This window comes from Sminthopsis crassicaudata, chromosome X (genome assembly GCF_048593235.1).
Source record: "Sminthopsis crassicaudata isolate SCR6 chromosome X, ASM4859323v1, whole genome shotgun sequence".
NCBI lineage: Eukaryota > Metazoa > Chordata > Mammalia > Dasyuromorphia > Dasyuridae > Sminthopsis > Sminthopsis crassicaudata.
Genome location: NC_133623.1, coordinates 42,307,509 through 42,334,626, shown reverse-complemented (window position 1 = coordinate 42,334,626; position 27,118 = coordinate 42,307,509). Strand labels below are relative to the sequence as shown.

The following is a 27,118-nucleotide window of genomic DNA, read 5'->3' as shown; positions in this document are numbered from 1 at the left end:
TGCTCAATCCCGATGTAGCCAGTCGGATTTCTCTCGGGCTGCTTTTTGGATCTTGAGACAAAGGTAGCAATGAAGTCTGTACCTTAGAGACAAGTTCATTGTCTTGCTGGCCACTTGTCTTTGATGGAGCTATTCACGCCTCTGGGCCCTTTGTTAGCTGCTTTGGAAGCCCTTCCCCTTTACATTACTATAGACCTTGCCTCTCCCTTACTCAGATTTGGCCAAAATCCGAATTGGGGTACAGCTTTGCATATAGAAAGAAACTTTTTTGAGGGAGGGGGGGACAGGGCTAGGAGGCAGTTCTTGGAACTAAGCCCCAAGATGGAGAGGTGATCTGCTTTCCTACTCATTAGCCAACATTTAGTGGATGCTTTCTAAAGGTCACAGACTTTATCTCCACATTAATAAAAGTTGAAAGCAAAACCCAGAGCTCTACTAGTGTGTCTTCCATCTCCTTATCTTTGTGGTAAGCTGTCCCGGTGGAGAAATGCACTCCAGCCTCACCTCCGATTTAGAATCTTTCCAGTGGGCTTTAGTGAAACATTTGAATTCTAGTTGACTGGATCTCAGATGAAAGGGAAGTGCTGGGAGTTCAGAAGCTGCCAGGGTCCTTCTCACCTCCTCCCAGATGCCGAGTACATTCCTCTGGGCCTGGAGAGTTTGTTTCTTGGCCAGAAATCAAAATAAAGCAGTCGAATGATGGGGAAAAGACCACCTGGGGGGCCGGCCTTCAGAAAAAGCATTATTTGAGCTGAGCTTGCAAGGAAGCGAGAGATTCTGAGTTAGAGTGAGGAGGAAGGGCATTCTAGGCAAAGGGACGGTTTGTTCAAAAGTAGAGAAATGAAGGGGGGATGTCCTATGTGAGGGATAGCAAGTAGGTTCAGTTTATTTGGATCCTAGATTGCAGGAAGGGAAGTAATGTCCAGTAAGTCTGAGACAAGAGGTTGGATCCAGATTGAGAAGAGCTTTGGAGTTTGGCTTGGAGACTAAGCCATAGGGAGCCAATGGAGATGTGTTAGCGGCCCACTTGGGACCTTATAAGGTGGTCAGACTTTTGAATGTTCTGCTTGTGAAAAGGTTAAAAAAAAAATATATATATATATATACACATATATATATCCAAGAACCTTTTATTCACCTATTCCCAGGGCTCACAGGAGAGCCTGGCACATAGTCCCTGTGAGAAGATGAGAGTTTTGTCTGAAGCTAAAATCCAGCTTGGAGCTGGTCCTTGGTTGTGGGTTCTTGGCCCTTTCTGAAAATGCATAGTCATTCCCTAGGGCAGGATGATGTTGTTATTGTTCAGTCATCCAGTAGGGTCCATCTCGTCCATGGATTTTTTGGAGAAAGATACTGGTTTGCCATTTCCTTCTCCAGTTCATTTTACAGATGAAGAAACTGAGGCAGGGCAGCTAAATGGTGCAGTGGATGGAGCACCAGCCCTGAAGCCAGGAGGACCCGAGTTCAAATGTGACCTCAGACACTTGCCTAGCTGTGTGAGCCTGGACAAGTCACTTAACCCCAATTGCCTCACAAAAACCCCAAAACCTAACAAGAAATTGAGGCAAATGTAAAGTGACTTGCTTGGGGTCACGGAGCTAGTAAATGGCTGAGGTGGAATTTCAGTTCAGTTCAGTTCTTCCTGATTCCTGGCCCAGCACTCTAGCTCAGGGCAGCTCCGAGGGGGCAGCTATGTGGCCCCCACGGAGCTGCTCCAGGCTAGAATGTAGCTAAGCTGGGACCCCCACGAGCTGCCCCGTGCTAGAATGTAGCTAAGCTGGGGAGAAGCTGAGGAGGGCCTGTGCCAGTTGAACAAACCTAGGGAACATAGTGTAGCAGCTTTCCCAGCGGGAGGGACTGTGCATCTCAAGAAACTCTGGTGATGTGAACTACCTTGGTGTGTGTGTGTTGGGGAGGAGCGGTGGGGAGGGGGGACATCTTTCAGTGTTCATTCTTCCACTGTTTTTACTCATTCATTTTATTAATCATTTTTAATTTTTAAAATCTATGCAAAGGTAGTTTTCAACATTCACCCTTGCGAGACCTCCCACCGGGTTTTTGTAGCAGAATATATTCTAGATTTATGGAGAGGATGGCTCGTCATTGCTATTAATGCTGTGCCATTTTAATAAATGCCTTTGCTTTGAGCTGAGTCAAACAGGTGCTTATTAAAAGTGAAGCAATTGCAGGGGGCTCACTAAAAAGCCAGAGTCCTTGTGACTGAGTTTCAAAGTACTCCCTAAGGGACATTCCCCCAAAGCTTCATCAGACTAAATGGGAGCCAAATAGTTATCTCTTTTTTTTTTGTTTGTTTGTTTTTTTGTTTTGTTTTGTTTTGTTTTGTTTTGTTTTGTTTTGTTTTGTTTTGTTTTGTTTTGTTTGCTGAGGCTATTGGAGTTAAGTGACTTGTGCAGGGTCACTTCCTTGTGCTAGGAAGTGTTAAGTGTCTGAGGTCTGATTTGAACTCAGGTCCTCACGATTCAGGACTGGTGGGCTGTCCACTGCACCACCCAGCTGCCCCCATATTTACCTCTTTTGGGTCCAGCATGTTTTTATACAAAACTCTGCTCATGAGGATGTCCCATAGACTCTGTCGTGGGCTACTCTGGCTTTCAGATGCCTCCCGTAGAACCCACCCATCATAGGCAGGCTGCAAAGCTTAACTAAGGAGGAACTTCCAGGAACAGCAGGTAAAGGCGTGGGGGAAAGGAGTGAGAAGGGAGGAGGTGGCTGATCTCAGGGGGATAGAGCAGGACAGAGCTGGCCAGCCTTTCAGCATCAAGAGAAAGGGAGACAAGCCCCTGGTGTATTGAGTAAGTTGATGGGAGAACAGAGTGAGAGGAACTGAGCTGGGCAGCCATTCCCCCCCCCCCCCCCAATGTGTTTTATCTTTGTCATTACAGTTCACGTGGGTTTTGTTCGCGGTTATCACAAGCTGCTGCCGGCCCATTGTCTTCATTTTGTCACCTCCACAATACCTGTACAAGACTGAGCACCTAGTCGGCCACGGTGCAGTGACGGCAGCCCCTGCCTACTGACTGCCACCTAGCTCTGTGCTGAAGCCTCGGTTTACCTTTTCGGTTATATCATAGCTTCTTCAGCTCTAAAAAGAGTGATTTAGTGTAAATGGTCACCAGGATTCCTACCAGCTCTGCCATGTGGGATTCTATATTGATGAAATGGAGAGGGAGCTGGGTGACATGCTGGGCTTACAGTCTTGGAGACTTGGGTTTGAGGCCAGCCTCAAACATTGACTGGCTGTTTTATCTGGGCAAGTCATTTTTGCCTCTAGCTGCCTTAGTTTCCTCATTTGTAAAATGGGGAAAATCATAGCACTTCCCTCCCAGAGTTTTTGTGAGGATCACATGAGATAATTGTAAAGCCCTGAGCCTAGTGCCTGGCACACAGTAAGCCCTGCATGCATGTTAGCCATTACCTATTATTATTATTAAATTCTGCCTCAGACACGTGCTAGTTGTTTAATCCTGGGCAAGGCACTTGGCCTTTCCGAGACTCGGCTCCTTCATCTGTAAAACGAGGGGGCCACACCGCACGGCTGTGCATGTACGAGGTTGCACCATTCTGCGGTTCTTGGTAGCACACTCACGTACGTGAAGCCAGTGGGCCGGAGCCCCTTGCACGATGACATTGCTTTGTTTTTGCTTCTCTCTCCCCTCATCCCCAGTCGTATGTTAGATTGTGGCTGCCCTCTTAGCTTGTGAGCCAGCTAAGTCCCGTCTGACCCTCTCTGTGTAATATACCTCGAAGACTGGCTTTTCAGTCTCTTTAGATTGTGGAACAAGGAAGAGAAGGCTGTGAGGCAACCATTTCAGTGGTAACTAGAGGGATGCATCTTCTGGCTCTGCCGTTTATAAATCAGAGTTTGGCCGATTGCAATTCACAACGGAGTCCCTTATTGCTCATCTTTCCCTAAACGGTGTTCAATGGCTATAGCGTGCTGTTTCTAATTTAATAAATCCATACATTTATTGTATTTTTCTTTTTAAAATTTTTTTTTTTTTTTTTAACGAATCACGTTGGGAGAGAAAAATCAGAGCAAAAGGGAGAAAATATGGGAGAGGAAAAAAAAAACAGAAAAAAGAAGTGATTATAGCATGTGTTGGTTTACATTTTGACTGTATTTTATTTAAAGACCCATAGCTCTTTTGCTTTTGTGTGATATAGATGAGAAGGATTCTCTGCAGTTAGCGAAGGTTTGTCTCGTTATTTTATCAGCACAGACATGTGCGGGGCTTTCCGTTCCGAAAGGCATGTGTCACTGTGCAGATGCGGAAAGCCGGTGACTTAAGGGGCGATTTCTTTGGGTCAGAAGAAGAGCCCTTGCTTTGCCAAATAATTTATCGCCGAGTTCTTTTGCAAGTAGACAGCTTTCCAGGTGCGTGAAAAATAGAATGCCTTCTGCTTCAGTTTTACAAGGGAAACAGATATCTGATTTTTAGTCACCATGTCCCTTCCCTCTTAACTTAGCTAAACATAGCTACCTGTTCCTTCTGTGCAGGGCTCCGAGCGGTTTTATGTTAAAATGATAGAAAGATTGTGGAGCAAGGGGAGGGGTGATGGGAGGCAGCCATTTCAGTGGTAACTAGGGGGATGCATCTGCTGTCTCTGCTGCTTATAAATTATAAATTAGTTTATAAATTAGCTTCTCCTGGGCGAGGAGAGCATTTCTGTTATTTCACAGAATGAGCCGATCTCTCTCCGCTCCTACCTTTCTGATGCTCTGTTCCGTAGGCTAAGAGCCTCCCCTAGTGCCTCATTGATATGTGGAGGTGATCTGACTTCCTCGCTCTTCCAAAGGGGAGTATGAGATGTGGCAACAAGAGTCTCTGGTGTGGTCAGAGTGCCCAGGTCTGGACCCTCTTACGGTTGGCGGCTAAGAACGAGGACGGTCGAGGATGGGAGCTCGTGGCTGGTGTGGCTGTAGCTGTTCTAGGAGGCAGTCTGAAATTGTTCAGGAGCTCGTGTTCTGTGGTCAGGGAGGGAATCTATTACCTTTACTTTAGACAGAGACAAATTTATTTTTACTTTACTCAAGCCCTCCAAAGCCATGGAATCTAATCCTCATCTGAATAGGATAATAATAATAATAATAATAATAATAGTCTTTAGCAACTTAAGGTTTAAAGTACAACACTGTGGGTTAGGTGCCTTTGTTACCCCCATTTTACAGATGGGGAAACTGAGGCTCAAGGACTAAGGGATTTGTCCAGGGTCACATGATTAATAAATGTTTGAATGGGGCTTAGAACGTGGGTCTCCCTGACCTTTAAGTCCAATACTCTTTCCACTAGGCCAAAGGTATCAGATCTCTAACCCTCGAGTCACACACAGGTATGATGTGACAGGGAAATAGCTAACAAAATAAAGAAAAACTATAGGAAGACATAGCTAAATCAGTATGCAGCCTATGGGGGATCCTTAGTCAGTTGTATATATACAGTTGTTGGGCTTTTTTGGGGGGAATGGAGTGACTTGCCCAGGGTCACACTGCAAGTGTTAAGTGTCTCATACAGATTTGAACTCCAGTCTTCCTGACTCCAGGGCCAGTGCTCTAGCCACTCTTCCACCTCGCCGTCCCCTTATGTACAGTTCAATGGCTTCCACTTGTGTTTGCCGTGGACTCCATTGTTCTAGGCCATGCTGCCTTAGCGGGGCCTGCCCTCTGCAACATCGCAGATAGGGGTTTCAGTTAGTCTCCGCTTGAAGATGTGCAGTGCTTCCCCAGGCAGCCCACTCCCCTTTGGGACAGTTTGAATTGGTAGGAAGTTTTCCTCATATTGGACTGAAATTCACTTCATTGAAAACCTCTGGTTCCTGGTTTTGCCCTTAGGAGCCAATAAATGCCTCTTCCCTGTGGCTGCCCTGCCAACACTTGAAGACAGCTCTTCGAGCAGTGGATAGAGCACCAGCCCTGAATTCAGGAGGAACCGAGTTCAAATCTGGTCTCAGACACTTAATACTTCCTCACTGTGTGACCCTGGGCAAGTCACTTAACCCCAGCCTCAGGGAAAAAAAAAAAAAAAAAAAAAAAAAAAGAAGACAGCTCTTCTATTTTTCCCTCCCCTGCCCCTTAAGCCTCAATGTCCTCATCTGTAAAATGAGCCAGAGAGATTAGGACTTGACTGACATCACGTATAAGTGGTGTTGAGTGTATAGCTCTTGGTTTTTTTCTGGTGCACTGGCAATGCAGTCCTCAGGCACCATCCCGAGAGGCTTGGCTAGCTGGCTTCTTAACCCCCAGAGTAGGTTAGAAGGCACATAGGGAGTGGAAGGGGTAGAGTAGGGAGGGCAGGGGAAGGCTGGAATCAGTCACCATGACAGCAGCATGAAATTATGGCCAACAGCAAGAGAAACTTGACAAGTGGCCATATCTTACAGAAGGTATGGCTCTCAGGGGCTATTTAATGTAAGAACAAATAAGCCCACGGATCACACTGGCTTATGAAACAAACGTGTGTGTGCACACACAAGCCTTACTCCGTGGTAATCGGGCTTCAGCAGGCTAATTTTGAGACACAAGGAAACTTCCAGGTTTTTTGTTCTGAAATAAATGCCAAGCAGAGGTGAAAGGGGAAAGGTAGCCATCTGAGAAAGGTAACGTGGACTGGTGGCTAACTAATCGGGGAGAGGACAGAAATTTCAACCTGAACTCCTTGATCCGTTCCCAATGGATGAACGACCCTCACATCACTTAGTCTCTGAGGGTTCTCAGCAACTCTTTGTAAGATTCTGACGTTGCAGAGATGTCAGATGATCTCCTTCGGTAGGGGAAGCTTCCCCATCCGGGAGGAAGGACCCTTTATCAGTGAAATGCCAGGTCCGTTCCCCAGCCCTACGAGTCCAGATGACTAAAATTGGGCCATGGTATGTTGCTCCTTAAAGCCGTACACTGCAGTTACCGGAGATGTTTACTTATCTCGAATACCTCATTCCCCACAATGATGGATAAATGGTAGCAATAGGTCTGATTGCCCTGAAGTTAATTCAGGATATTTTTCTACTTTCCATTATCAATAAACATCTTTTCATTTTTCAGCATTTAATAGAGCTCTTTGTGAACAGACTGGATTCGGTGGAATCAGTTTTGCCCTATGAATATGATGCGTAAGTATGGCGTAAATAATCAGTGTGGTACAGCTCAGCATGGGAAAATGTGCCTTATCTCTTATCAGGGCATCCAAATGACAGTGTTTCTTCATCTGAATGTAATGGTAACCTTGGAACAAAGGAAGTCGTGAGGGCAATCTCAAGAGCCTGTGCAAACACAAATGCTTGGCCGGGATTTCTAGAAAGTGACTCTCTGTATTTGCCCTTTCTCAAGAAGGTTAATTATAAAGTGATTTATAAACATTGGTCCAAGTTCTAAACAACTCTGGAAAATGTTGGGTTTGTTTCCAAAATTAAACCTTTTTAAAAGGAGCACTTTCTCCCCTAGCATCTGATATAGGGGTATATTAAAAATGCTTAGACTGTCGGTTATCAGCGTCCACATTATATGTGATCGGTCATTTAAGAGTAGTAACTGTTCCCATGAGCTAGTCAGAATTCTGTAGTTGCATTTAGTGGCACATGGCTATGTCGGATTTATATTTTTCTTGGCTTTTTTTGTGGTCTCTTTGGTAAGCTGGTTGATTGGGGAAGTGAGGGACAGAGGGAGACTTTGGAGTTCTTTTCCCTTATTGATGGGGACTGATAGTTATCATTTCTGAGTTTCATCCTTAGAAATTAGTGTACATTTAAAACTTTCTTGGGATTTGTCTTTTGGGTACTGATTTCCAAGCTTACCTTGGAAAAAAAAAGAGGCCACCTGGAATTCTAGAGCCAGACCAGCTCAGTCTTGGTGTTAAAGAAACTTGGGTTCTAGTCCCATCTCTGGCACCACCCGGCTGTGTGACTGGACAATAGATACCCTTGATGTCTCAGTGCTCTGGGCAACTCCGAGAAGTTGGTGAGCTGCATTGGTAAAAGGAATTTCCTCCTGCTTTTCCCCAATAAGGTCACAGATCTAGACCAAAAAAAGGGGAAAAGTATTTAAATGTTTGTTGTTTTATTAACTGGGAATAGGATGTTCATACTGCTGCTCCAGTGCCTTTAGATGATATTGCAGTGGTGTTTTTTTTTTTTTTTTTTTCCTGCTCTAAAGTACAGTTCATCCTAAAAAATAGGAAGCCGTGCAGTTGTTCTAAAACTAGGTTTTAATCTTGTACCACATTTGTGGAGTTGTCAAACTCAGACATCAAGGATAAAGCCCTACCTATTATATTAATGAGATCTTCATAGATCTTTGAAATTGGCAAACTGGTTTCTGCAGTTGTTTTAAATGAATGCTGTTATCCAAACTCTTAAAGGTCAATTTTATTATTGTCACAGAGTGCCTTGGTGTTTCTGTATAAGATCATATTTTGGAGACTGGAGAAACAATTAATCAAGAGTCTTTAGGGCAACTGTGTGACTTAGGGTAGAAATTTCCAGCTAGTAATGGAACTACTAAGTCTATTGGAGAGAATCTAGGTGAATTTAAAGTATATGTATTTTAAAGATTTTCTTTCTTGATTTTATATCTTAGTGGAATTTCTCTTTTTCAGCTTTGACTTTTGCAAAGATTCAGAAGAAAAAAGGCCTTCGGAAAATCTTGGCCAAGTGCTGTTTGGAGAGAGAATAGCGTCATCACCATACAAGGTTATCTACCCCATGCTTTGAATCTTATTTGAAAGATGAAGCCTCTCAAAGCCTCCTGCTCCTGCCTGACAGCACAAAGTCTCTGTTCACTTTCAAAGCAGCTAGAAACCAATGTCGTTAATGTCATTTAAAGAAAACCATTGAATTATTGGCTGGCTGCTTCTCCCCAGTACCATTAGCGATACAGCAATGCTGTTTTCTTTCTGAACTTTTAATCTTGTCGTTTGCGGGTTCTGCCTTGTACCTTTCTCCAACAAGGAGGTACAGGAAAGCACGATTCCATCCCTGCCTCCTTGCAAATGAGATGGGGAGGGAGGTGGGTGCTGAATGGCTATTTCCCTAGTCCCTTAGGGTTACTGCATGGTGGGGAAGGGGGGCTACTCTGTGACCTTGAAAGGCCCTTCTGATGCTGACATCTTTCAGTTTTAAAGCTGTACACTCAGAGATGGTCAAATGATAACATTGTGCCAACGGCCAAGCAAGCTGTCCTCTTGGGGGCCCGAGTTTTGGTAGGACCACTCAGCCAAGCTGTGCAAGAGAGCCAGTCCGAGGTAGCTGGACCGCAAGCATCTCACACAAAGAGGATGTATCTCGTTGTTGCAGTTGGTGCAATTTCAGAATGCAGGCCGCCTCTACCTAATGTGGTTAATTAGTTCCACGAGAATGCCATTTATGTCTGTGCAGTAAACAATATGGCACCAATAACCAAAGTGATGCTTGGCTCTCTTGCTGCTCTGGGGTTCAAGTGCCCTCTCGGAGCGCTGCCACTTACTCATTTTGCACCTGGGTAGCCGAGCAGGAACAGCATTGGGGCTGGCTTGTCGTGTGCTCACACTCTTGCCAGGAGGTGAAGTTGGTTGAGGCAACGTTTGGGGTGGCAGTAAAAAAGAGTGAAAAGCCCTTTAGCCTTGTTTGGTATTCAGGTGGTTAAGACCCTGAGTTGGCTCTGTGCCCCCAAGGTGCCACCCTTATCTCTCTTATGTAGCCATATTCTCCCCGTGTTCTCCCCAAGGTCAGCATTATAAATGGCCCCAAGTGACTTTTTAAAAACTCACATAATTAAAGAGCATGAATTATTTGGTTTACTTCACAGACCATGAGAGAGACTTAATGCATTTGATAAATATGGAGGAGATATGTCTCCATTTAGATTCTGCATTAAAATGGAAAGGAGAAATAGTTTGCTGGAAAATTGTCCCCCCTCCATAACAGAGTGTTTATTTTTTGATCTTCAGTTTATAAAATATAAGAGGAAGATTTGATAAATCTCTCATATCTTTTCTTTTCTTTTCTTTTTTGGGGGAGAAGTTTACTTTTAACCATGAAGAAAAATGTGTGAAAGCGTGTGTAAAGTCTTACGATCCCAAAAATGAGAGTGAAAAGAAGAAGCTGGCCTTTTTGAAGAAAGGAATACAGCTGAACTACCAACACCACTGGTGGGTTGGCACCCAGGGGAAGGTGACAGTGTTGCCCGGCTTCTTGGGCCTAAGGGCACTTTTACAGATGACCTAATTTGGGAGATAGCGGCTATTTCCACTACTTTGATTTTCATGAGAGAAAATGAGAAATCCCTTCATTTTGGTGACATGTTTCAAAATGTTTAACATTTTTTATTCCTTTCTTTTTTGCCCTCAGGATCATCGATAATATGCCAGTAACGTGGTGCTATGATGTGGAGGATGGACAAAAGTACTGTAATCCGGGATTTCCAATAGGATGCTTTGTTACCCCAAGTGGTAGAGTGAAAGATGCTTGTAACATTAACGTAAGTGTAGCAGGCGAGCTTCCTTTGAGGTTGAGGCCTCTCGCCCACTCAGCGCCATTCCTGATAACAACCGACACTTTTTGAGCATTATATCTTTTAAACAAACTACTTAATAATTCCTTTTAAATAAGACTGAGATAGGAGCTGTGAGTGATGAGTAGGCCAAGAATTGTGAGTAATAACTGAATTAAAGGCGGAAAACCGGTTATCATCCCCTTCTCTCCTGGCAAGGTCATAATATTTTGTTCTGAAGATATTTCTTTGAGTTTAGCAACAAAATGTTATTAAGAACATTGTAGCGGGAGTCAGGAGACCTGGATTCTCATCCATTCAGTGCCCTGCCACTAAATTACCGTGTGCCCTTGGGGTGAATCACTTTGATGTATCTCTTTTCAAAAATTGTTATCCCTGTCCAAGGGCAGCGGATGTCTTATGCTTGATATTCATTCATTCATTCATTCATTCATTCAACAAAAGCTTAGTAGGCAGCTAGATGGAATAGTGAGACAGTGGGAGGACTCGGAGTCTGGGAGAGCAGAATTTGAATCTCAGCTCCCACACTTATTATCTGTCAGCTTCCATACTTATCATCTCTATGATCCCGGACAAGTCACTTTAACTCTTTTCGGCAGCAGGTTTCTCATTTATAAAATGGAGGTGATGATAACCATCTGTGTTAACGTGTGAAGGTCAAATGAAATAATTGGTGTGGCTGTTTTGCAAACCTCTGTAGTGAGTAGCCCAGTGACTGCCATGTGAAAAGCATTATTTGAATGAGTGTAGTATGTCAAGCCAGGGTTAAGAGCTGGAATTATAACTTCATCTGAAAAAGAAACTCCCTTTACCAGTGCTGGGAGTGTCTTCTCTGCAACTCAAAGCACTTGTTCAGGGTCGTTATTGCCAGGATGTGTCGGGAGTGGGACTCCTACCTGGGTCTTACTGGTTTCCTACTGATACTTTTTGCAACACCATGCTTCAACTAGGCAGCTGGAGGGTACAGTGAATGGTACACTGGGCCTGGGGTCAGCAACATCTAAGTTCAGATCCAATCTCACACAGGTATTAGCTGTGTGACCCTGGCAGGTCACCTAACTTCTCTGCCTCAGTTTCCCCATCTATAAAATGGAGATAATAACAGTATCTATCTTGCAAGATTGTTGTGAGGATCAAATGAAACTACTTGTAAAGTGCTTAGCACAATGCCTGGCACATGGTAGGCACTATAGAAATGCTCATCCACTGTTTCCCTCCCTCTCATTTAAAGCTAGCTTAAAGAAATTTAGCGAATAATCAAGTTGCAGAGAACATAGTGGAAACACAATGAGGGGCATTAGAAGGTTTAGGACAGGGCTCCTTCCCCTGAGGTCTGTGAACTGGTTTGCAAATCCTTTGGAAGACTGTTCTTGTAATCCGATTGGCTTCCTTGGGAATCCTCGGGATCTTGCCTTCTGCCTTTAAGACTCTGGTTCTCAGCAGGACTCTAGAGGTGAAGATTCCACATTCCTGTGCTAGAGGAATTAAGGAAGTAATCGGGTCCACAGCTAGAGCTCAGGGTTTGGGGGCCATGGAGCTTTTGACTTTCTGTAGAACAAAGGAGAGTCCCTGTTTCCCGGGGATGAGCTAGCTGCCGGTTTTTGTTCCGTTCCCTCAGTTCAGTGCCAGGTGTAGAATTAGGGAAGACCTGAGTTTGAATCCTGACTCTGAGACTTTGTGCTCAGATGGCAAGTCCTGTCACCTCTCAGAACCTTTGCCCACTTGGGGACAGTGAGACCTGTGTCACCTCCCAAGCCCTAGAGAAATGAGAGTTTGATTTGGGTGACTTTTGTCTGCCCTGCTTTGCTTTCTGCGCTGATTTCTATCACATGCAAAAACCTTATTGATTCTTCTTCCTTGTTTTTGTTCTTTCTTGGCAGACTGTGAAGGCAAACATGAAAGGCTTCAGAGGGCAGTGTGGCAACTTAGGGCACAGGGCTTTTTTTCTTCAATAAAAATATTACATTCTGTTGAAAATGTTCTGAACTTTGGCTCTTAATAAGGCTAAAGCTGGAAGTGATTTTAGAGATAATTTAATTTATCTGCATGGTTTCTTCCCTCCCCCTTCTTTTTAAAAAATTTTTAGCAGACTCTATATCAATGAAATAGGCAATTCAGATAATTTGCCCTAGCTACCAGTAGGGAACCCGAGAGGGGCTTAGGACCGGAGCCAGAAAGCTGTAAACTATCACATCTGCCCCAGCCACCAAAGCCAATGAAAGCTTGGGATGAACAAAAATACCATCCTTAAACAGGATGTCCCCAGGCCTGGAATGCCCTCCCTCCTCATTTCTGCTTCCTGGGCTACCTTCTAGGCTCAGCTCATGGTGAGGAAGCCTTTCTTCATCCTTCTACTGGTCCACTCTCTCTTTTCTCTCTCTCTCTCTCTCTCTTTTTTTTTTTTCCTGAGGCTAGGGTTAAGTGACTTGCCCAGGGTCACACAGCCAGGAAGTGTTAAGTATCTGAGATCAGATTTGAACTTGGGTCCTCCTGAATTCAAGGCTGGTGCTCTATCCACTGCGCCACCTAGCTGCCCCTATTTTCTCTTTTTAAATTAACTTCTTTTTGTATCCTTTACTACAGTCCCTGTGAAGGGATGGGCCACTGACTCTTTCAGGAGGTCTATGAGATCAGAACTAGTCATCATAAGACTTGAGATATTTTTGTTTTTTCACATGATCATTATCAATAGATAGAACCCATGTAAACAAAAACTACTGGGGGGATCCTCAGTAATTTTTAAGAATGTTAAGGGGGTCCTGAGACTAAAAAGCTTAAGCTCTGCACTGCTAGGTGGCAATGCAGTAGATAGCTTTCTTATCCTGCATTTGGGAAGACTTATTCATTTTCCTGAGGTCAAATCTGACTTCAGACACTTATTGGCTGGGTGACCCTGGTCAAGTCACTTCACCCTTGTTTGACTCAGTTTCCTCATCCGTGAAATGAACTAGGGAAGGAAATAGCAAACATTCCAGTCTCTCTACCAAGAAATCCCTAACTGAGAGAGTCAGGCACGATGGAAAATGACTAAATCATGAGGTTATCCAAGGAGAATGGAAACTCCTTGAAGGCAGGATCTGCTTTTTTTTTTTTTTTTTTTTTTTTTTTTTTTTTAGAGTAGTGTCATTCACATAGTAAGTGAGTAATAATCATTGATTTTTAGTTTCAGATAAAAGGGTCAGTTTGGTGACTTTGAAAATTTCATCTCACTTTCTGTTGCTCTTGGCAACACATAAACCCCTTGGGGAAAGAAAAAGTCAGATGTGTTTCAGAGCAAGGGAAAATGAGCAAATGGAGAAAATTCATGAATAAATAAAATAAAATCCCGAAAAAAATTAATACAAATTCAGAAAGCTTTATTAAGAACCTTTTGTGTGGGAGGCGCTATGAGGGATGTTGGAGAGTACAAAGGCAAGACAAAATGAATCCCTGCCCTCAAGGATCTTGTGTTTTTCTGAAGAGGAACAGCTTAGAAACAGATAAACATAAGAGTCCCAATTTGAGGAGGCGGGAGAGAGTGGTTAGATATACGAGGGTCAGGAAAAATTTCCAGGTAGGAAATTGCACATAAACGGAGGCTTAAAGGGAACTTGAGATTCCAAATAGTAGAGATGAGAGGCAAGGGCATTACAGGACCAGGAGGCAAAGGTGTGGTGATGGGAGATGGAATGCTAAGTTCAGGGAATGGCAGTGAAGCTAGTGTGGTTGGAGCATAGACATTATGAAAAATGTACACGGTAAGACCAGAGAGAGGTAACCTGGAACTCAATTATAAGGGGCTTTAAATGCCCAGCTGGGCAGCTGGGTTGTATTTTCTTCTAGAAGGCATAGAGAGCCTCTAAAGGGCCTAGAATTGGAGAGGAACATGGTCAGTCTCTTTTTACAATTTAATTTGCTTAATTTATTTTTAATATACATTGCTTTATGAATCACGATGGGAGAGAAATCAGAACAAAAGGGGAAAACCATGGGAGCGAGAAAAAAATAAAAAAGTGAATATAGAGTGTGTTGATTTACATTCAGTCTCCATAGTTCTTTTTTGGTTGCAGATGACATTTTCTGTCCAAAGTCTATTGGGATCACCATGGATCACTGAGCCACTGAAAAGAACCAAGTCTTTCCTAGTTGGTCCTTGCAACATTCTTATTGTTATTGTGTACAATGTATTCCTGGTCCTGCTTGTTTCTCTCAGCATCAATGTGTGTAAATCTTTTCAGGCTTTTCTATAATCAGTTTGTTCGTCATTTTTAGAAAACAGTAGTGTTCCATTACCTTCATGTACCACAGTTTATTCAGCCATTCCCCAACTGGGGCATCTCCTCAGTTTCCAGTTCCTTGCCACTACAAAAAGAACTGCTGCAAACATTTTTGCACATGTGGGTCCTTTTCCCTCCCTTATGATTTCCTTGGGATACAGATCCAATAATGGTACTGCTGGGTCAAAGGGTCTGCACGGTTTGATAGTCCTTTGGACAGAATTCCAAACTGCTCTCCAGAATAGTTGGATCTGTTCACAGTTCCACCAACAATGTATTAGTGTTCCAGTTTTCCCACATCCCCTCCAACATTCGTCATTTTCTTTTCCTGTCATCGTAGCCAATCTGAGACTCAATACCTCAGACTTTTAAAAAATTTATATTTCTCTAATCAATAGTGATTAAGAGCATTTTTATATGACTACAGATGGCTTTTATTCTTCATCTGAAAATTGCCCATTGATATCCTCATGATCAGTCTTATGTTAATGGAAGATTGCCTTGGTGACTGGAAGTACAATGGACAGAGAGGTGAGAAGCTAGACGCCAGAAACCCCATTTGGAGAGTGTCACAAGACTCCAGGCAAGAGGGGATGAGTGGAGAAGAGGAGCAAGGTAGCAAGACTTGGTGCCTGATGGGATATGTGGGAGTTGAGAATAAACACCCCTGTTAGAAACCTGGGTGACTGGAAGGGTGATGATGTCCCCAATGGAAATAAGGCTGTTTGGAGGAAGGGATGGATGGAAAGTCCCGAGTTCTGCTTCAGACATTCTCAGCTTGACATGTCTTTGGGACATCTATGTGGAAACATCCAGCAGATAGTTGGTGATGTGGGATAAGAGCTCAGGGAAGACACTAGAACAGGATATAGTCAGAGACTCATCTGCATAGAGGTGATAAAATGAGTTCTTGGCAACTAATACAATGCCATTGCTGAGAGTGAGAGAAAAACAGAGGGCCTGCCACAAATCCCCGGGTGAGAACCACAGTTCTGGGCAAGGGAATGGGTAATACCTCGCAAAGAAGACTTGGCAGTAGTAAAATAGAAAGGGAGGAGAAGATGCTCAATAGCATTGAATGCCCTAGAGAGGTCTGGCTTTGGCCTCCGTGGAGAGAGCCGTTTCAGTAGGAGTGGGGAGGCTAGAAGCTAGGTTGCTAGGGGCTGAGAAGTGAATGGAAGCTGAGAAAGTAGAGGCAATGGGTACATGGGGCCTTTTCTACAAACCTGAACTGTCTGAAATGGGGCTTTCTGGTGCTGCAAGAGGTGTTTGGAAGAGTAAATCCAGGAAGGACAAACTTGAGGGGTGGCTCAGAGGTAAGAGTGCTTACTTAATAGCTTTATTACATGATTTCCGTACTTCTGAAGACCCCATATTTTCCTTGGTATAGGTATTCCCTACCTCAAGCCCTGATGTTACCCTTCTTGATTTAGCCATTCTTTGTTAGCTGTGGCCAGCCTTCTGGTAATGAGACTCCCAGGCCTTGGCTGGTCCTTGGATGGGTGGGACGAGTTAGGACAGAACACGGTGCAGTCCCAGGAGCCTCTTTCTCCGGGGCGGCTGTCTTGCAGAGTTTGTGTTGTGTTGGCAGGTAGCCTTTAAGAGCCCAGGGTCACCTCTACGCTACATTGACACTTTAGAGTTGGACTCTGGTGGAGGAGCTGTAAATTGCTGACATGAAATGGCCATCATTAAAACCAGCCTCGATTGGCAATTATCACCTCCTTCAAATGTCCATTGCTCACTTGTCCTCTCCCACAGGGGAAGGAGAGAGGGAGGAGATGAACAATATATCTGCTTAAATGAAAATGAAGGTTTGGGTTGTTGGGTTTTTTTTGTTGTTGTTTTTTTTTTTTGGTCCAAGGCTGCTCATTTCTGTCAATTTGTTTTTAGTAGGAAAACCAGCACAATTTCGGCATAATGTCGGGATTTGCCCAGAGGCAAATCAGTGGTCGAGTCAGAGAAGGCTTGTCATTGGGGAGGCAGCCAGGTTTGGTCATGGTCCCTCACACACTGTATGAGTACATATAAGAAAAAGTGTTTAATATAGTAATTTAAGCTAAATTAAAATCTCTCTTTATACATCTGTCTTGTTTATGAGTCAATACCATTTCAAAGTTACAGCAATTTTCTTTCATGCACTTGTGGCTTTAATGTATTCCTATTGGCGCCTGCATGTTGTGTTGGTGCAGTAAGGAAGCCACAGAGGCAGAACTGTGGGGTCCACAAGCAATAGCTCTGAGGACCACATCAGCCTGCCTCACTCAGAGCCTGCTTAGAGGCGGCGGGTGAAAGCGGGCAGGTGGAGACCAACCCCTCTGCCAGGTGTTCTTGGCTGTCTTGTCATCCCCTCATTTCAGAGTCGTCAAGTGAGACCTCTTTGGGACTGAGTGACGTAGTGGCAGGATGGTCTTGTTCCTTGTTTGGGTCCTATGTTGTACGTTTGCCCAGCTCATTAAAATTCCATGTCCAGGAGCCACTGAAGGACCTTGGGTGGTTATAACCCTGCCCCCCCCCCCCAACTTCCCTCTCCTCCTTCCATGTTCTCTTCAAAAGCTCTGTACCTGAGGTCATAGGTCACAGCCTGATCACTCTTTTTCAGAAATCAGTGGCCAGGAGATAGTTTCATGAGCAAAACTTGCATCGCTCCCTCCTTCACGGTTCTAAATGGCACTGCATTCCTTCATACCTCCTCCTGTGCAGTTTAAAAATTACTTATGTCTCTAGGGTAAAGGAACATATTTGCCTATAGCAAATGTATGTTATTCCTCTGCAAACTGATTCTAATGAGAACCAAAAAAGGGAGAAGAAGGAAGGAATCTGGGGGAAGATGTGGAGTTTCTCTTGATTGCTGTATCAGTAAGGCTCTTCTGTAATTTCTGACCCGGTGCATAGGAGCTAATGCTTGATTTTTAGCTGCCCATCGTGATCCAAGTTTACAAAGCCTCTAAGTCGGAGTGTGTGCCGGGACAATAAGGGCAGGAGGAACAGGTATCTGCTAAAGTCTCAGATTTACTTGCCTCTCCTGGGAAGTCCTTACTTAAGAGAACACAATTTGAACTATACTGCCAAGGTGATTGACTTAGAGTGATTATTTATGATTTAGAGAAGGGCTTTAGAAAGCAGTGGAGAGGATTCCTTTGGGCTCTTGTGGTCCAGAAAGTCAGTAAAATCTTACGCTGCTAGGTTTTGTTCTGGATTCCAAGCTAGGAAGGACCTTTAAGGCTCATCTTACTGTTTGACAGCTGAGGAAACTAGCATTCAAGGGTTGAATAACTCTCTCAGGGCCAACACATTGGAAGTATCTGAGGTGGGATTTGAACCCAGGTTCTCTTGTATCCTCCAAATCCAGGGCTCTTCCCACTAATATGCCAAACTAGGCCTCTGCTTCATTCCTTTCTTTCTTTCTTTCTTTCTTTCTTTCTTTCTTTCTTTCTTTCTTTCTTTCTTTCTTTCTTTCTTTCTTTCTTTCTTTCTTTCTTTCTTTCTTTCTTTCTTTCTTTCTTTCTTTCTTTCTTTCTTTCTTTCTTTCTTTCTTTCTTTCTTCATTCATTCATTTATTTATGAATGATAGCTTTTTATTTTCAAAATCCATGCAAAGATAGTTTTCAACCTTCACCCTTGCAAAGCCTGGTGTTCCAAACTTTTCTCCCTTCTCCCTCCCGCCTTCCCCTAGACAGCAAGTAATCTAACCTAGGTTAAACACGGGCAATTCTTTTAATTATATTTCCATATTTATCATGCTGCACAAGAAAAATCAGATCAAAAGGGAAAAAAATGAGAAAGAAAAAAACAAGTAATCTACTTCATTCTTAAATGAAACCATACTTTGGCCCACAGTGGAAATACTTCCCCTGAGAGGCTGAAGAAGGTCCAGAGAGGACCTAAAAATCACAAAATCTTAGAATGGGAACATGCCTCAGAGGCCATTTAGCCCAGCCAGTCCCTGACAAGAATAGAATCCCCTCTGTAACAGACCCCCAGGGGGTCGACTTGGGACTGCTGCTTGGAGATGCTGGGTCTCTGGGGTCAAGCAGAATAAGGCCAGACCCTCTTCCACAGATATGTGGTCACTATGTCTTATTATTACATTTAATCCTTGATAATTGTCATCTTCTTTTTGGCTTATTTTTTTCTATGATGTCAAGATCTTTTTGAATCCTAACTGTGTCATCTTGTGAATCCTTAGGCCAAGCTTGGTTTCTTGTGCAAATTTCAGCTGTATGTTTTATCTGCTTTTATCTGAGTTTGTTAATAAGGACATAGGAACAAGGACAGATCCCTGGGCACTCCACTAGCGCTTTTTTTTTTTTTTATTATAGCTTTTTATTTATAAGCTATATGCCTGGGTAATTTTTCAGCATTGACAGTTGCAAAACCTTTTGTTCCAATTTTTCCCCTCCTTCCCCCCACCTCTTCCCCCTGATGGCAGGTTGACCAAGACATATTAAATATGTTAGAGTATAAGTTAAATACGATATATGTATACATGTACAAAAAAAATCAGACTTTGAAATAGTGTACAATTAGCCTGTGAGGGAATAAAAAATGCAGGTGGATAAAATTAGAGGGACTGGGAATTCTATGTAGTGCTTCATGGTCATCTCCCAGAGTTCTTTCGCTGGGGGTAGCTGGTTCAGTTCATTACTGCTCTATTGGAACTGATTTGGTTCATCTCATTGTTGAAGAGGGCCACATCCATCAGAATTGATCATCATATAGTATTGTTTGTTGAAGGATCTCCTGGTTCTGCTCGTTTCACTCAGCATCAGTTGATGTAAGTCTCTCCAAGCCTCTCTGTATTCATCCTGCTGGTCATTTCTTACAGAACAAGAATATTCTATAACATTCATATACCACAGTTTATTCAGCCATTCTCCAACTGATGGGCATCCATGTAGTTTCCAGTTTTTGGCCACTACAAAAAGAGCTGCCACAAACATTCTTGCACATACAGGTCCCTTTCTCTCTTTTAGTATTTCTTTGGGATATAAGCCCAGCAGTAGCACTGCTGGATCAGAGGGTATGCACAATTGGATAACTTTTTGTTCCAAATTGCTCTCCAGAATGGCTGGATGTATTCACAGTTCCACCATCAATGTATCAGTGTCCCAGTTTTCCCACATCCCCTCCAACATTCTATCAGCGATCTCTTTTCAAGCAGACATTAAGTTAGTAATGGCTACTCTCTAAGTCTGGTCACTTAACCAGTTTTCAGTTGTCTATTGTCTTTTCCCCGGTTCTGTGCTATTGGGACTCCTCTCTTTCCCTTACCTCATGTATTCAGTCAATTGCCAAATCTTGCCATGTGTGTCTCACTTGTGACCAACTCTTTGTGACCCTCTTTGGGATTTTCTTGGTGGAGCTAATGGAATGGTTTGTCATTTACTCCAGTTCATTTGACAGGAGGAGTCTGAGGCAACAGGGTGAAGTGACTTATCCAGGGTCACACAGCTACTAAGTGTCTGTAAGCTGCAGCGCCACCTAGTGGTCCTTGCCATGTTTGCTGTCACAATATCTCTCCTGTCCAGCCCCTTCTCCTTCTTTACATAGCCCACATCTCAAGTCAGCCCGGTGGCCTCTCTTGCTTTGACTGTGGTGACAACCTTTTATTTGGTCCTTCTCCACGTCATCTTCCACACAGTTGCAGAAGTGATTTCCTTCAGCATGTGTCTGACTGTCACTCCTTTACTAATAAAACCCCAGAGGCTCTGAGTCAACACTGGAGCAATATGGAAGCTCCTTTTTAGCTTTTAGGACTCTTTTCATTCTAATCCAAAACTTCTCTCTTATTCTCATCCCTCTACTCTGTGTGGTATAGCCAACCTGACCTTTCTTCTCTTCCTAAGCTTTGGTGCTCCGTCTCTCCTTGCCATATCTTTGCACTGACTGTGCCTCATACCTGCAACTTACTTGTTCCTTACTTCTGGCCTGAGCCCCCTTCTCTTCTCCTCTTAGGGATTTCATCAGTTCCTGGGTGCTTATTTGTCATCTCTCTATGTGTGTGATTCCTCCATCTATGTTTACATCTTTTTTTTCCCCCTGAGGCAATTGGGCTTAAGTGACTTGACCAGGGTCACACAGCTAAGAAGTGCGAAGTGTATGAGACCAGATTTGAACTCATCAGGTCCTCCTGACTTCAGGGCTAGTGCTCTATCCACTGTACCACCTAGCTGCCCCTGTGTGTCCATCTTAACCTGTCTCCTGAACCTGAGTTCTGCCTTCTGAACATCTTGAACTAGATGTCCAATAGCCATCTCAAATTCTACACGTCCAGAGCACAATTCATTATCCTTCCTCCCAAACCCTCCCCCCTTCCACATTTCCTTATTATTGTCAAAAGACTCACAGCCAGGGGTCATCCTGGTCTCCTCATTCTCTCTCACCTCCTCATATGCAGTCTATGACCAAGGCTTGTCCATTTGACCTTCTCAAACTCTCTCCATTACGCCCCCTTCCCTTCTCTGTCCCTGCCACCACCTAGGTGCATTCCCTCATCACCTGGAATATTCCAGTAGCTGCTGGTGGATCTTCCTGCATCAAGTCTTTCCCCATTCCCTTCCGGTCAGCCACTTCTTCTCGACGGCAGAGACTGGTCTTGCCTTTGCCTCTCCACGGCACCCAGTTTAGGGCCTGGCACACAGAAGACATTTAAGAAGTACTTGCTGATTGCTCTCTGTGTTAGCCACAAAAATAACAGGAGAGAGAAGACTAGCTTTGGTCACAACAGTAGTGAGGAGGGGAGGTGCTCTCACTATCCCAGTTCTGCAGTTCCCTTTGCTTGGAAGCTATTCTCTCTATTGTGCTAACCTTCTGGCAGAAGGCCTCCCTAGTTCAGCTCCCTTGCGACCTTGTCTCTGGCCAAGTCAGAGAACGAGATTATCCCAGCAGACGGATGACTGCAGCTTTCCTCCAGCTGCTCTTCCTAGTCCAGGCTGGGTCCCCTTGGTTAAAGACTTCCCTCTATCTCATGGTGTCTACCCAGAAGTGGTCACCCGGGCAGGCTGGGTCATATGTCATCAGGCTGCGGCCATTTGCCTGACATCTCCAAAGTGCTCAGGAATTCGGGTTCCCTCAGCTTCTTCCAGTTTAGTCTGTCCAGTCTGACCTGACAAATGGGTGAGTTAGAAGTGTTCACAAGGCATTCTGAGCCGGGGGGCAAGATCATGTGTGGGACTCACTATCCTTCCTGGCCTTTCCATTTGTAGATGATGCACTCAAAGTTTCACACTCTTGATGGGGCCAGAAATGGTGCATGGAAAGTCTGGAAAGGGGAACGGTGCTTACTAGGGACAAATGTGACCATTGCAGATCTGACTGAGGTCGCATCCTTCCATAACCTTGTCTTTCTTACCTACCCCTAACGTTCTGCAAATTTATCTGAATTTGAAAGGGGCCCACCTTTGCATCCTCCCCTCACTTAGCAATTTGCATTCTCTGCAAATCACTGGGGGGACACTAGAATGTCTGTGGGTGTGCAAAACAACATACTGATATTAGCATTTCTCCTAGTTACACAGCCCAGTTAATTCAGATATTGTCAAGTGCTTTGCTAAAATCTTTGTAGACTCTTTCTATGTTCTCTCCCCCCAATCCATTAGTCTCATTACCTTGTCAAAAAAGGAAAATTATCTAGGAGGAATTTATGATGCACCTATTATGTGGTAGGCCCCGTGCTTACGTGCTGAGACTACACAAACAAAAAGAATTGTGGTGCTCCCCGTGAATAGAGAAGTTAAGAATTTAAAAGCAAACATTTCAGGGGAAAGATAAAAGTTCTGTTTTGCATATGTTGAATTGGAGACGTCTATACAGCAGGCTGCAGTTGGTGATACAGGGCTGGAGTTTACAAAAGAGCCTAGGACTTGATGAGCCTCATCTGTGTAGAGGTATAGAGGTGAGAGCTAAATCGTCAGCCACTGAGATCTCCAAGACATTGAATGGAGAGGGAAGAGAAGAGGGCCCAGAACAGAGTCCCGGGGCACAGCCACCCCTAAAGGTGGAGGTGGGTTAGGGATCAGGAGCCAGCAAAGGAGGCTGGGAGGTGGCCATCAGACAGGGAGAGAACTACAGCAGGAAAATAAGGCAGAGGTGGTCAGTGGGGTCAAGCACCACAGAGGGTTGAAAAAGTGTGTGGCCTGAGAAACGTTATCAGATCTGTCACTTTATTATATAAGTTTAGAGAGAGCAATTTCAGTCAACAGATGCCAGATAGCTTTTCTCCCCCTAGGAGTTTGGGTCAGGATTTAGTAGAACAATAACTTGAAGGAATGGGGCAGTCTGATTTGAGGATGGAGGCCCTTTGGTCTTTGGCGAATAAACCAGCAGATAGAGTATTCACATGATTCAAATGAAGTCAGGCTGGTAAAATTTCTTCTCAGTGAAGGCTTATTGACTTTTTAGCTTCACTGCTTCTCTTTCTGAGTTCTCAGAATCCGGCCCCTTAATGATGTGGTTTTATATCTTGTCAGGCATCAAAGTCAAGCTTACTGGTCTCCTTCAAGAGTTTTCCGAGAGATCTCTGATGGCTGCCCACCAGTGCCATCTACCAGATCTTTCCCTACTGGAGGATGGAGTTTTTCTGAGTCTCTTGATGTGAACTCATTGACAGGAGCTATTAGCTGTTGCCCACCCATCCTCCTCATTTCTCTTGGATTTCTTTTTGCCCCTAGCCATTTTGTTTTATCCTTCTCCATCCAAAACTCTTTCTCTTTGAAAGAGAAAATAGACACAGTATGTGTCGGTTAGTAATACCTGCTCACCATCAGCCATCATTCCGTCCCCCATGAGCAGTAGTGCCTTTGATTCTCCTCTTGCCTTCAAACTAGTTTTTAAAATGCCCCCTTTTGGAGTGTGCTTAGCATTTGTCACCAGTATCAGCTCCTCCTCAGCTGTAGCACTTCTACCATTCTTATACAGGAACAAGCTACTAGAGTAGAACTTTTATCTTCTGTGTGTATGTGGGCGTGTTTCCATGTGCGATTGTTATAAGGCATTTCCTGTGCATCAGCATCGGTCACTTTGGTCTCCCCTTTTTTTCTTCCTCATCGAAATCATTTCTGCCTTTGTTGTCAGAATTCAATTCTGAAAGCATTTTCCACGCTTTTAAGTCTGATTTGCCTCCTAACTTGACCTTTCCCTGAACCCCGGGCAGTCTGGGATGTGCTTTCGAGGCTGCTTGTTTTGCCATTTTGTCTCTAGAACAAACTCTAGTGGTTGTTTCCTTTCGAGGTTCTCAAGACTTCCATTTTGGCCCATAGTTCCATCTTGTTGGCCAGAAGCCTGTCTAGAATAGTGGTTCCTCTTGTTGCTTTCTCCACCTTTGAAAGGGTGAGATTATCATTAAACCGAGTCACACATGTATCATCTGCCCTGCCTTTGGCAGAGTGAGCGAGCCAGCAGATGCCTGGAGAGTTGAAGGTCCCCCCATCATTACCACATTGTGTTTCTGTGCCAGATTTTTTAATTTATTTGCTAAGTGCCTCATCTAATTCCTTGTTTCATCCAGGTGGTCCATAGCGTGCACCTTGGAGAATGTTGTTTCTGCTTCACCCCCAATCCTCAGCCAGATGTGCTCTGTCCTGTTGCTCGTCACAGGTTCCCGGGCTTCCTTATGTGATGGTGGATGTTCACGATACACCCCGCTATGCTACTCCTGCTTTTTAAAGTCATTAAAGTCTGGTCATTAATGGAGAAGCTGTGCCCTTTCTGAACGACATTCTCACCCTGCATTCCATCCCCCCCCCCTCCCCGAGTCTCAGGGAATACTACCTGTGAGATTCGGTTTGTCTCAATGTTAAAATCTCTCTCTCACTCTTTTCAATCCCTAATTTGTCCCATTTTGCTATACACGCAGCCATGGGTTTTATTGCTTGTTCTCTCCTTGGAGAAGGAGCCATCGCTCCGTCTTCTGCTATTCTTCTTCCTTTGTTTTATCCAGGACTTGCTGTGCTACCAGATTCGTCGGATCTGTGTGGGCACTTTTCTCCCTTCCTCCTCAAATATCTTTTGGTTTAAAGCTCTTTTGATCAGACTAGCAAGACTGGGGAAAATGGGTTGATACAGAGCTTCCAAAAGAGCCATCTTTGCCAGTTCACTTCCCAAACCCAGTAATAATGGAGATCAAAGATTTTTGTCCACTACTTCCTAATCCTTAGCATAATCTTTTTTTTTTTTTTTTTTTTAAAGATTCCTTCTTGTGCTATACTCTACCCCCACATGCATCTCCAGGGGTTCTCAGGCCTTAGAAGACTCCCCTTCCCATCCAGGATTCATGCCCTGATGTGTTTTTATATTTTTCCATTGCTCCCTTCTTCAACCTTGGGGTACCCCCTTCCTCCCCACCCATCACACTGGACCCCTCTGTTTGTTTCCAGTTGATAAATGGCTGCCTCAGAACCCTGTCAGCAGAGTGTGGCCACTGCACTCTTCTTCCTCCTTTCCTTTGGCTGTTACTGGACAAATGCATACCCCAGCTCATCTATGCACTTGTGACATCATTTCCTCCAGAGAGGGGCTGGTGCCCTCTTCCACAGGTAGAGCCTCCTCCTGGGGTTTGACAGTCTTTCTCCTTCATCCTGTTTCTTGTTTGAAGGCTGTCTTCTCTATTTTTCAGGGGAGATTGCTTTCTCCCCGATAACCTGCAGAGTAGGAGCACATTCCTCCAGCCCTTACACTTTTTTCTCTGGGACAGAGGCCAACTTCTGCTTTGTCATTCATTCCTAGGCCTTATATGGTACTGATGCAAACATGGTGCATTCTGAAAGGTCACAGGGAAAATTCTCCTTGCCCTTCAGCCTTGCTTAAAGAAAGTTGCACAGTACTGACTTCAGTTTGGCAGCTCTCTTGGCTAACTCTCAAAGCCATTACTAGCTTGGGACAAATAGGGTTTTGCCCCAAAGGGCAGGGTATCCTTCCTCTCGCATCTCAACCCCTTGTTTCGAGGCCCCTCAGCAGCACTCTTCCTGCCTACCACATCTGGGCCTGGTCTTTCACTTGAGTGTTCCTTCTGTCCTATCTCCCCACCCATACCCTCCCCCTACCAAGCTGGCCCTGGGCACAGTGGTGGCTGCTTATAGCTTATACCAACCCTTGTGGCCCACTATTCTGGGAGACTCTGTGAGACTTCTCATAAAGAGATTATATAAAGCAATTTGTAAACTTTCAAGCAATATCTGTAGCAGTATTATCTATTTGTCTGTCTATAGCAAGTGCTATGTCAAAGTTATAATGATGGCGATCCATGTATATTCACATATACATGCATATATACAAATGTGCCAGCTGGATGGATGGTACAGTGGATAGAGCGCCAGGCTCCGAGTCAAGCAGACTTCTCTTCCTGTGCTCAATTCTGGCTACAGATACTTACTAGTTCAGTGACCCTGGGCAAGGTGCTTTAATCCTATCTGCCTCAGTTCCTGAGAGGTAAAATAATCTGGGAAAAGAAATGGCAAATCACTCTAGTGTCTTTGGCAAAAAAAAAAAAAAAAAAAAACACCCAATTAGGGTCATAAAGAATCCAGTTTGACTGAGAAACAACCAAACACATATATGTGTATGAGATTATATATTATAAACCTTAAAGTGATCTATAAAGCTATTTTTATGTATTTGAAATGTAAAACTGTACATACATATATTGGGGTTTCTAAATCACTTTTCACAATCTCATATCATAGATATGTATCCCACATGTACATAGATGTGTATGTACACCTACATATCTACCTTTCACCATCATAACATATATTTAGCATTTAAAATGTGCCAGGCAATGTGCAAGGTGCTTTAAAATTATTTTTACAGGCTTTTAAAAAATAGCTTTTTATTTTGACAAATATATATACAAAGACAGTTTTCAACATCCACCTTTGTAATACTTTGTGTTCCAATTTTTTCCCCTCCATTTCCTCCTTCCCCCTTTCCTAGAGAGCAAGCAATCCACTTTAGGGTTAAACATGTGCAGTTCTTCTAAACATATTTCCATATTCATCATGCTGTGCAAGAAAAGTCAGATCAAAAGGAAAAAAAGAAAACATGAGAGAAAAAAATGAGCAAACAAACAACAACGAAAAAGATGAAAATGATATGCCTTGATTCACATTCAGTTTCTATAGTTCTCTCTTTGGATGCAGAGCCACATCCATCAGAATTGATCATCGTGTATAATCTTGTTGTTGCCATGTACAATGATCTTCTGGTTCTGCTCACTTCACTTAGCATCAGTCTCTCCAAGCTTCTCTGAAATCATCCTGCTGGTTATTTTTTACAGAACAATAATATTCCATAGTATTCATATATCACAATTTATTCAGCCCTTCTCCAATTGATGGGCATCCATTCCATTTCTAATTTCTTGCCG

At 43.8% G+C, this 27,118-nt stretch overlaps 1 protein-coding gene across 1 annotated transcript in view; it reads left to right on the top strand.

Moving 5' to 3' along the window:
* LOC141548892 (transmembrane 9 superfamily member 2-like) overlaps window positions 1-27,118 on the top strand; it is an 88,270-nt gene that overhangs the window by 4,692 nt on the left and 56,460 nt on the right. Inside the window, exons 2-5 of the mRNA XM_074278166.1 lie at window positions 7,058-7,125; window positions 8,607-8,700; window positions 10,009-10,136; window positions 10,336-10,465. Coding sequence (XP_074134267.1) covers window positions 7,058-7,125; window positions 8,607-8,700; window positions 10,009-10,136; window positions 10,336-10,465 — 420 coding nt within the window. The remainder of the gene's footprint in view (window positions 1-7,057; window positions 7,126-8,606; window positions 8,701-10,008; window positions 10,137-10,335; window positions 10,466-27,118) is intronic.